This window comes from Phocoena sinus, chromosome 8 (genome assembly GCF_008692025.1).
Source record: "Phocoena sinus isolate mPhoSin1 chromosome 8, mPhoSin1.pri, whole genome shotgun sequence".
NCBI classification, from domain to species: domain Eukaryota; kingdom Metazoa; phylum Chordata; class Mammalia; order Artiodactyla; family Phocoenidae; genus Phocoena; species Phocoena sinus.
The window spans coordinates 62,944,367-62,955,321 of NC_045770.1; the positions used below are offsets into that span (position 1 = coordinate 62,944,367).

The 10,955-nt window shown below is 58.1% G+C and overlaps 1 protein-coding gene across 2 annotated transcripts in view; it reads right to left on the reverse strand.

Annotated features, from left to right (window-relative positions):
- Window positions 1-10,337, reverse strand: part of LMO1 (LIM domain only 1) — a 40,488-nt gene extending 30,151 nt beyond the window's left edge. The window contains exon 1 of one of the 2 annotated variants that reach the window (XM_032640752.1): window positions 5,546-6,094. In XM_032640752.1, coding sequence (XP_032496643.1) covers window positions 5,546-5,570 — 25 coding nt within the window. In that variant the 5' untranslated portion in view covers window positions 5,571-6,094. Of the gene's footprint in view, window positions 1-5,545; window positions 6,095-10,255 lie in introns of those variants that run through there. The other variant, XM_032640754.1, reaches the window with a different exon arrangement.
- Between the last annotated feature and the right edge of the window lie 618 nt (window positions 10,338-10,955).

The following is a 10,955-nucleotide window of genomic DNA, read 5'->3' on the forward strand; positions in this document are numbered from 1 at the left end:
CATTTAATCCTGATAACAGTCGTGCCGGTTAGACGTGGTCGTTCTCACTGTAGAGATGAGAAGGCATAGAGGCAAAGCAATCTCAGCACTGGGTGGGCACAGGACACAGAACTACAGCGGATGTGCGGGACCTGCCCAGTTTAGCACTACAGTAGCTAAACCAGTCCCAGTCCCATGGTACTTGCCACACTGGGGTACCCAGGACCTTTTTTCTACTTTGTTCCCTAACTCCTTCCAAACTTCCTAATGTGTCTGATTGGGGTTCCTGGGAGGCCCTCTGGCCCCTGGAGGTGGACCCCAACTACAGCTTTGGCCTCCTGGCTACATGCGGGCAGCTCTGCCCTGTGTCGATGCAGCTCTGGAGGGGGCCTGCATCTGCTGAGAACCCCAGCCTGGCTTGGGCCACTCCCCCATCAGCCTCTCCATCTCTGCCTTCTGCTCAGAAGGCCCAGCCAGGACTACTTCCCAGGTCCAGCAGCCTTGCTTGCCCCAGCAGCGCAGCTGCACTGAGGCTAAACCTCATGTCTCCTTCGGCCACAGAAGGTCGGCCGCCAATGCTTGCTGGCAATCATCCATCTGTTCCATGGGGGAGAGACCAAAATAGACCTCCCCTTGGTCCTACTCTCAGATAGGGCCCGCTGAGTGGTTCCTTAAATGGAAGTGGGTGGGGCAGCTGCCCCATCTGACTCTGGGACCTGGAGTGGGGTAGGAAATCAATTCTCAGGAGGGATGAGAGGCAGGCCCCGGCTCTAGGAAAATGAACATTTCCATGTGCTAAAAGCATCATTGTGGGACGAGAGAGAGAGAGAGAGAGAGAGAGAGAGAGAGAGAGAGAGAGAGAGAGAGAGAGAGAGGCAGTTCCTATGGCCACAGAGGCCAAGTGAGTGGCCAGGCCAGCACTGAGCCCTGGCACGCAAAGGGTGAAGCTTTTAGGCGAGCAGCGGCCAGTGATCTCAGCTTCCCCCAGTCCTAATGCTCCCAAAAGGCTCTCTCCCACTCCCTGTAATTGGGCATCAGTAGTTAATGCAGTATTGACTGCATTACACGCTCCCGTGCCTCCCCTTGCTAATGCCAATTGCATCACCTTGTACAGTCACTGGCTCGCTTAGCCAATAGCCGTTAAAAGCAATCCAAATCATGAATCATATGGGAAACTTTTAGCAAGACACTGCCATCCGAGGAGACAATTTACAGTTGAGTTAATCTGGGTACATTAGCGAGACACGGATTCTGGACGACAGACCAATTTATGTTGTTTCCCTGTCCCCCCCCCCCCCCCTTAGTGCTCTGTGTGGGCAGATGAATGGAAGAGCAGGGAACAGACAGAAGCACCTGCTTTTTTACCCCAGGCTCTGGGAGCGGGCTGGGGAGACCCATCTTTACAGGCTCCCTGCCTGGCTGAGTTGAGGCAGGAAGGGGACATGGCTGTACGCGCTGCTCAGGTTTTGTGATGCCTTGCTTCCCTGTAGTGAGGAGGTGGCTGCAGCCTGGGCTGGCCTGGTAGGTGCAGATGGAGACCTTCCTCTTCTAGGCATACAGTGGGTGCCAGGCCTGGTCCCTACCCTGCCAACCTCACAAGGCCTTTACCAGCCCTCAGCAGGCAGCAGTGTCCACAGGGCTCTGCCGTCCTGCTGATGGGCTGGGATCTGTAGTGTGGACTGCATCACGGCCCACTCCCTGCCTTCCCCCCAGGGCTGTGGAGGGGTCCTGGCCACAGGAGAGGCCGCCAGTACCCTCTGTGGCCCAGAGCATGACAGGATATTCTGGGAGGTCCCGCTGGTCAGTACCCAAGCACAGCTGAGAGCCTGCCCTCGTGGATCAACGGAGTCAGCTGTGGACGCTGCACTCACAGTAGTCGCTAACAACTGGAGGTGCACTGTCTGGTCCTCCTCAGCCCAGCTCCAATATCTTTAGGTGTTTTTAACTTATTAAAAATGCCCTAGGGGGGCTTCCCTGGTGGCGCAGTGGTTGAGAGTCCGCCTGCCGATGCAGGGGACGCGGGTTCGTGCCCCGGTCTGGGAGGATCCCACGTGCCGCGGAGCGGCTGGGCCCGTGAGCCATGGCCGCTGGGCCTGCGCGTCCGGAGCCTGTCCTCCGCAGCGGGAGAGGCCACAACAGTGAGAGGCCCGCGTAACGCAAAAAAAAAAAAAAAAAAAAAAAAAAAATGCCCTAGGAATTAGGTCTGATGTTTAGTTCCACAGCCTGCCTGCTGCTTCCTGTGGTCACCCCAGCCCTCCTGCTGGGCCTCTGCAGAGGCCGCTTACACCCGGACCTGTCCTTCTGCAGCATGCACCTGGGGACACCCCTTGGGGGTGCCCTTGGCATCCTCCCCTGTCCCTCACAACCCAAGGCTCTCACAGTTCTTGGGGCTGCTCAGACGCCTTTTCTCCTACAGCGTGAGGGCTAATTTGACTCTCAGGACTCAGGGCTGTAACTCCCCTTGCTCCCCTGGGGCTGCAAACCTCCCCGGAGAGCCCACAGCCTGGTGCCAGCCCAAGAGCAGGTGCCGGGGGAAGAAGGGCTGTTTCTCCACGAAAGTTGGAGCTGGGCTTCTGTTGCTGACAGGCAGGCCCGACGGCGCGTAGAAAGGCAGGACCCTGAGTTCCAGTAAAGTGGAGCTGCCTAGGCCAAGAGCAAGCATCCAAATGAAAGCAATTAATCTCAAAACCTGAAGTTTAACCGTTTGCAAAACAGATCTCTCCTCTCTGTGGTGGCCCTTCACTGCTCGACCTAATGGATTACTTTATTAATAATGTACTGTGCTTAAAAGCAAAAAAAAAAAAAAAAAAAGAAAAAATTTTTTCTGACGATTCAATACTTCAGAAAGTCTCTTAAACCCGTTGCTACGGCAAAGCGATTGATATTTTATTATCTTTCAGAAGTGCAACATGAAAGCCCTGCAGCCCAGCAGAGCAAGAGCTTTGGTCCTCAGCAGCTGGCGGACCTGACTTCAACCAGAGGAGCCCCGGCCGCTTCCGACAAGATGCTGTCAGGTGGAGAAAAGGCATTGGGGGTGGTTAATAGGAGCCTGAGTTCACGCCGCAGCCAGACAAAGGGTGCAGTCCGCAGCCCCGAGGAACACACCCCTTGGGGGCCCTGGGGACCAGTGCTGACTCCCAGCCCAGACGGCCACCTGCTGGGAAGGCATAAGTGCAAGGAAGGATTTAGGCAGCAGGTGTGGGGGGAGGGTGAGTACATCCAGAGCCTTTCTCCCTGCCCCCAACTGAAGGTACCACCTTCAAGGTTTCCTGGAACCGGGAGATGCTAGACTCCAATGGGGAGTGGAGGGTGGATTTTATGAGCAGAAAGGTTGCTTTTGGAAGACAGCTCTAGGCTGAGCGGGACAAGGATCAAATGGCTCCTCAGGACCTAAGCCAGCCTTCTTCCTTGTGCTGTGATGTGTCCCAGAGCTCAGTGGCATCAACAGTACAGAGCACCATATGGTTTAGACTGGACAGGGTGGGGGACTTGTGGGGCAGCGCGAGCTCTCCTCCATAGGTCTGGTGAAGACCAGGGAAAATACATATGCCCAGGGTGTAGGCAGGAGATGGGCTAAAATGACCTCCAGAGAGCCATTCCGATTCAGGGCTCATCTGGAAACCTTTAGTATCACAAAGCCCGGGGCACTCTGGGTGCCTGCACAGAGTGCAAGAGCCGAGCTGGTGGTGGTGGTGGCGTCGTCTTATTGGCGGGAGACCAGTCTCCCTGCCTGAGGCCGCCCACGTATGGGGCCTGGGTCTTCTGGGTTTCTGGCTTGGGCCTGGGGAGCCAAGCATGCTAAGCAATCTCTGCTAAAGACATACCCTGATTTCCACGTGCTCCCCACGGTGGGAGTGCCTCCAAACGCCAAGGAAGGACCCTCTGCCCTGGCTCCTCATTCTACCAAGAGGGAAAGTGAAGAGATGGGCATGACTGGTCCGAGATTACACAGGGAGTTAGTGGAGAAAGGAGCTAGATCAAGGTCTCCTCCATCCTTATCTGACCTGACCCCAGACCCCTTCTTCTCTCTTTCAATCTGTACACAACTGCACCAGCCCAGCCCTCTGATGGCCCACATGGGGCTCCAGGGGAGGGGGTCCATGAAGAGAGAAAAGCATAAGGAGATGAACGTCACACCCCAGCCAGACCCTGGACAATGGATCCTTTTGGCCAGACCATTTAGTTCCCCCGACCTCTCTTTCCACACTCACACTGAGAAATGGCCTTGCGGGCCACAGGGCTCCCGCACATGCCACCCCCAGGCCAGATATTTTAAATGTCCCTCCCTGCTGGAGGTCTCAGAAGGTGGGAGGGGAGGCTAGGGGCATCAGCACATGGTGGCAGCAAAGTGAACATCCTGTGTGACCTTAAGTCACTTAACTTCAGATTTTCACCAAGTGACCATGTCAGTAACACCACTGACCTGGAGAGCAAGAGGGCACAGACCTCTACTACTCACTAGCGGAGGTCAGAAGATGTCACTCTAAGAGGATTTCCACCGACTCACAGAAAACCCACCTTCTCAGTTCCTTACCAGTAGAACCCAGGTGATGGCGTGGGTGCTAACAATTACATTCACATCTCCCTCCCGACAACACTAACAAACTTAACAAACCAGGTAACCCTCACCTACAAGGCAGGAGGGCCTGGGACAGCCCGGGGATGGCCACTCTTGACCCTGAGGGCTGCCCTTGGGTCACAGGGCACCCCTGGTTTTACCCTCAAGGGGACTGGGTTCTCCAACCCCTCCTGCACATACCAGGACAATTACTGCATGGCACTCCCAGTCAGGAAGGCTTTGGGGTGTGTGGGACCACCATGGGTCCCTCTGTTCTGACCTCTCGGGCGCAGCGAGGCTCTTGACCAGGGCAAGTCCATGCCGCTCCTGCACTCGTGCTACTGGCCAGGAGCAGGACACTTTCTTCCTCTGGGCCAAACTCTTGCCTCCGATTTCAAGAGACAGTGAGAATCACACTGGGAGACAGTGGGAATCACAGGAGGCAACGCTTTTTCTCACCAAGCTTTCGGGCAGATGTCTCCCCGAGGGTCCGGCCGGCCTTTCCCCTCGCCTGCCGGGCACCCGGCGGCCACCGTCTTTCCGCGCGCCCGCTCGCCGCAAGCTCTGGAGTCCGATTTCCCGAAGCCACTGATTTGCTCGGCGCTCAGCGCCTCTCGGGTTACGCGGGCGGCGCGAGGCTGATGGCTGCGGTGAGAGGAGCAGCCGCAAAGACGAAAACGCTCTACGTGAACCACTGCTGCGCCGAGATCGGAGGGCAGCCGGAGCCTCCACGCGGTCCCGCAGAGCATCACACGGCCGGCGCACTGCTCGCCCTCCCGCGGTTCGGTACGGCCTGTCCCGGCCCCGGGGCCCCCTCATCTCCCCACGCCAGTCCCACTCGGTCCTCCCCGCGCCCCAGGCTCCAGCCCCAGCGCCCTGTGGACCGCCCGCCCGGCAAGCCCGGCACAGCCCGGTGTGTGCGCACCGGCGTCCTGGCGTGTGTGTTCCCGCGCGCCGCGGCGGGGGGCGCGGGTGTGCGGGGAGTCGGGACCCCCGCCCGCCACCTACCGTCCTCCTTGTCCAGCACCATCATTTCGGGCGCTCCGTGTCCAGCCGCAGCTCGGCTCGGCCGGGAGAAGGGCGCCGGCTCCGGGCGCGCTTCGGCGGGGCGGCCGGTCCTCGGGCAGCGAGCGGGCTCTAATTACCCGCTTGCCCGGCTCTTAACCTAGATTGCACTCAGCTAGAATTACATTCAGGAGTGAAGCACTTCGCAGACACAAAAGCAGTCTCACCTACTTTTGTGCCTCAGAATTGCAAGGAACTATGAACTGCAATTTAGAGAGAGAAGGAGAGGGAGAGAGAAGGGGGAAGAGAGGATCAGAGCCGTTTCTTTGATTCTCACCTTCTAAATGGCTCAATTTGCCCAGTATAATCTGTCTTAATGTAATTGCATTTGATAGCTCATAACCCTGGCTCTGGCAACGACACAGCTTTCAGCCTCATAAAGTGTTTTCCCCTCGGATTTAATCTGAATCTCAATCTAAAATTATATTCAAAGAGATGGGGGAATCTCGGCGGCCGTCTCCCGCTGCCTTTCTCCCTCAATGTATGAGGTTTGCACTCCTGCTACTGAATAAATGCACACATTCCCCGAGGCCCCCCTCCCTCTCGGGTTAATGGGGAGTGGAGACGCGCGTCTGCCCGGCTCCGCAGCGCCGCCTGGAGGCCTGTCGGCCCCAACTCGGCGTGTGGCTCTGCTCAGGACCCAGGATCCTCATTCCCAGTAACTGCCTGGTGGACCACACCTGTCTGTCACTCCCAGCCCCTCAGCCTTGATTTTGCCCCCCTCCCACGGGGCAATGTTTCTCTGACCTCGTGCCCTCCCTTCCTACTTCCTCTTCCCGAGGTTTCTGGTTGCTCCCTGGATTGTTTGGCAAAATTAACCCTCTGCAGGGCACAAATTTTCCCACTGTGTGTCTTACAGCACCACCTTTACCCCAGAAGCCCCTCCCAAGAGCATCCTGATTTCATAGAGAACGGGATCCTGTCTCAAATTCTCTGAGCAAGCACAGCATGGCCTTAAAGGTTTTTTTTTTCATTCCACAACTATTTATTGAGCATATACTATGCACCAAGCACTATTTTAAGGCCCTGGGGATACAGCAGTGAAAACAAAGATTCCTGCTATTGCAGAGTTGACAATTCTTGCTCTGTAACTCAGGAGGCAGGAAGGGAGACAGTGTTCATCTCCTCTCCCTCTGAACCCTGCTTCTCTCCCAGAGCCCTGGGTCTGGTGCCCAGACTGCCTACTCCAGGAAGGCCACCCTTCAATATCAAGAGCATTATTTCCTTGACAGTACAGAGTTCCAGGATGACGTGAAAATCTTAATGGCTTTTCTCCAGACAGATGTGTCAGAGGCTCATCCCCGCAGTCACTTCTGAGGACTAGACCCAGGCAAGGAGAAGGAAGCTGGAGTCCCTGGAGGGGCAAAGGGCCACCAGTTGAGACTTCATCCCATCTTTGCCTATTACCAACAGTGGACCTTAGCAAGTCATTCTCTCTCCCCAGGCCTCAGTTTCCCCGTTTGTGAAGTGGGAGACCTGCTCTGCTATCTCCAAGGTTGCTGCGGGGATCAGGGGAGATAATGCACGTGAATGTGCTTTGTGAACTGTGGCACCCCAGACAATGGAAGGGGACGTAGTGGGTACAAAGGAGACTTGGAGGCCAGGTCATGCCCCGTAAGCCCTGGGAGGCCCCAGTGCAGGGTGCTTGACTGGGGAGGGGGAGGGGGGGAGTGGTGCTGCAGTCTATGGTCCTCTATCGTAGGCAGCAAAGTCAAGCTTTGAGAAAACAGAAGAGAGGCTGCTTCTAATGAGCTGCTTCCTCCGCAGCTGAGAGTTTCGCTCTCCCCTTCATCCTGAATACTTAATCCTAACAGTCCTTGAGTATATTTGACGTTAAATGTATCATTTTGCTCAGACTCACCATCCCTCAGGACTGCGAGCTTGATCTCTCCCCCGTCACTGCAGCTGAACTGTGTGCCCTGCGGGTCTGAGGGAGGCTTTGGCACCGCTGCCGCCGGCACATTTAGTGGCAGCCCCTCACCCCAGCCTGAGTGAGGGGGCCAGGCAGTGTAGCAAGCACAGGGCCCGACAGGCTGGCAAGGGGTAAGCTTCTTGCCGTAGACACCTCTGTGCTACCTGGAGGTATTCACTCCACAAGGGCTGCAGCCCTACTCCTGACCTCCAGGGCTGCTTCTCCTGACTTTCAGGGTCCGGCCCTGACCCGCACACCTGGACTCCATCAGCCGGGGTCACTTGCTCACTCTTTCATCCATGTGCTGTGCTCAGGACTCCGTCCCAACACCAGCTCTCCCCAGCCCCCACGGTGCCCAGTCAGCAGCCACACAGCCAGCCTCCCTCTAGGGAGTCAGAGGCCTTGCATGCCACCCCAGGGACTGGTGCGGCCTTGGGGTACTGAGCAGGGGATCGGTGCTGGGTGTGAAGGGCTGGCTGCTTGTGCCCACAGGCAGCTCTCTCTGCAGCCCCAGTGGTGAGCACTGAGTTCCCACACTCACCTGGAGAAGTGCCTCTGCAGAGGCCTTCTGCTTCACAGAGCTACCTGGCAAGCCTTGGACAGTCTGGGTGACTTGAGCTCCCAGCCAGGAAGAGGCCTGCTGGGTTTACAAACCCAGACACGAGCCTGGCTCATCTAGCGGCCTCCCTCTCAGCTTATGGGTAACTGCTGTGCAGGCAGGTAACTCCCACGCCCATGCTCACTCCTACGCCTCCAGGTCCAGGGGCACGCCCACAACACCAGGGTGCAGTCCTCAGGATCCCCTGGGGCTGGGGGAGGTTGTCTGCACCTGACACATTCCACAGGTGATGAGCATATACTCTCACTTCCATACTGCCAAGAGTGCTCCAAAATGCCCTTGAAATGCCTCTGGGGACGGCAGGGGGAGGCCATTTGATCAGTCCCCTAGGTTACGGTGAGGGAAGAGGGGTTGCTCCTGGCTGCTTTACAAAGTTTTGGGCAGGTCCTAGCAGTTTGTCTTGTACCTGGCAGTAAAGTCCTGAGGAAGGATTCCTGCATCGGGGTTGGGGGTTGGGGGGGACGTTGGAGACTTGGTGCCCGAGGGCCCAGGCAGACCAGATATTCCAGAACCCTTCAGTAGAGCCTGTCAGATGGGCCTCAGCCTGACTGAGGGCCCTGATCCCAACACGGCGCAGCTATCTCCAAGATGGGGTTACAAGCTGGCCTCACAGGTGACACTCAAAGGGGTATTTGGAGTGACAAAGGCCATTTCCCTGTGGCCGCCACAGTTGACTGGACAGGGTAAATCTACAGACTTTGCAGAACAATCAGGATACCTGCTGGCCAAGTTCAGACGCCCTGCCCTGCCCTGCCCCCTACTCACACAAAAGCAGCCCATGCACAGAGATTTGCAACCAGCTAGAGTGGAGAAGTACACGGTTGGCAAACTTTTCCTCTTTTGGTTTCTGGAGGCCCTGGACAGGCCTTCTAGGAAGCTGCAGTTATAACTTATTAGGCTTTGTGGGTGCCTAGACAGAATCTGCACTCCAGAAAACAAGTCTCCCCACTCACTTGATGAAGTCCAATCCACCCCGGAACAACAGCCCAGAGAAGGTTGTCGATACAGGCTGTCGACCAAATGTCCTAGTTTGCCCTGGGACTGAGGGGTTTCCAGGATCCAGGACTGTCAGTGATAAAACAGGGACGGTCCTGGGCAAACCAAGACAGTTAATCACCCTAGTGGGATGTGGTAGGGTGGGACAAGGGACTAGTGGGGCCGGAGAGAAAGGCCAGGCAGCCAGACCCTTCCCTGCAGACCAGGAGCTGCCTCCCAACGCCAAATTTCCCAGCCTCCTGCCTCAGGGCTCCATCTCCTGGGCACCAAATAACTGCCCTAGCAACTGGCAGTGCTCCTTGGGCCAGCAGCACTGTGAGCCCTGCTGAGAGACTGGCAGTTAGAATGGGAAGGGTGTGGGTTTGATCCAGGGGTGGTCCAGATTTTGGGAGAGCCAAGCTTCCTTATGCAACTGGGGTGGGGGGTTTTTAAGAAAGGAACAGTAGATCACTAATACAAATTACAACAGAAGGACTCTGAAGCTTATAATTCATTAGCTTCAAGGTGAATCCGGCCCTGATATCTTGGATATATGGCCCATCCACGGGCCCTAGCTAGCGGAGCACCTCCCAACACGCTGGACTGGGGGAGCTGATGGTGAGAGTCCTCCCCAGCCCTGCCAGGGGTGAAGCAATGTCACCCATCCCGCAGCTATGAAGTTCCAGGCCGGAGGGACCCCAGGACAGTGCCGGGTTCTCTGGGCATCCCCCTGGGGGAGCCGTTCTGCAGTCGGTGCAGAAGGGGGAAGGCGTGCTGATACCCAAGTGGGAGGCGGGGAGACTGGGGCCAGCGGGCACTGCGGGGAAGCCCGCGGCGCGGATCGGAGAGGCGCTCCCGTGTCTGCGAGGCGACAAGAGCCAGTGAGAAAGTTCCCGGCCCGAGCGTGCGGGGCTGGCGGGCTCGGGGTGGCCCGTGTGACTTCCTAATCCCCCTGAGAAGCCTCGGGGGCTGAGCCCGGCACCCCGACACACACCCGCGCGCACCTCCACCGCCCGGCTTCCAGGAAGCAGCCCAGCGGCCCGAGGCAGCCGGGAGCCGGGGGCGCTGCCACCGCCGCGCGGGGTGGCCTCGGCCGGGCCCGCGCCGCCGCCCCCACCCTGCGGCCCGCGGGTCCCCGGGCACCTACCGTCCTCCTGGTCCAACACCATGGTTCCCCTCCCGGGCCGAGGACGCGGAGGGGCGGGCGGCTCGGACTCCGCTGCCGCCCGCCTGCGCTGCTCCAGTCGGCCCCGCGCGGGCTCCGCGCCCGGCTAGCGCTGCCGCGGACGGGGGCGGGCGGACGGGGGCGGACGGACGGGCGCCGGGAGCTGAGCCCAGCGGACAGGGAGCTCGCGCGGGCGGGCGCAACCCGGGGGCGGGGCGGGGCGGGGCGGGGCGGGGCTGGGGCGCATCAGCCGGGCCGGGATCGCCTAGCCGATCCGGCAGCCGCTGCCCAAGCCGGGCCGCCGCCGCCGCCGCCGCCGCGCGTCCTTCTCTGCGCGCTGGCAGCGCTCGCGCAGCCGAGTGAAGCCTGCGTTTCCCAGGGCCCCTCAGATTCCCCTGTTAATTAAATCAATTCATTATGCTCAGATCTGATTAGCGGCCCTTCCCCCCTTTGAATCAATTATTCAATACACAAACATAATTGCTTGGGCCAGAGGTGCACGCCATTAGCTTATTTAACTCCAAGGACACTAATTACCCGCAGGGCACGGGAACTTTTCTCATTAATTCTGACAAAACACAAAAGCACAGCCAGAGTGTGTGCGTGTGAGGACTCGTGTGTGTGTGTGTGTGTGTGTGATCACATGCCGGAGTGTGGGCTGTGTGGGGTGGTGAGCCACTGT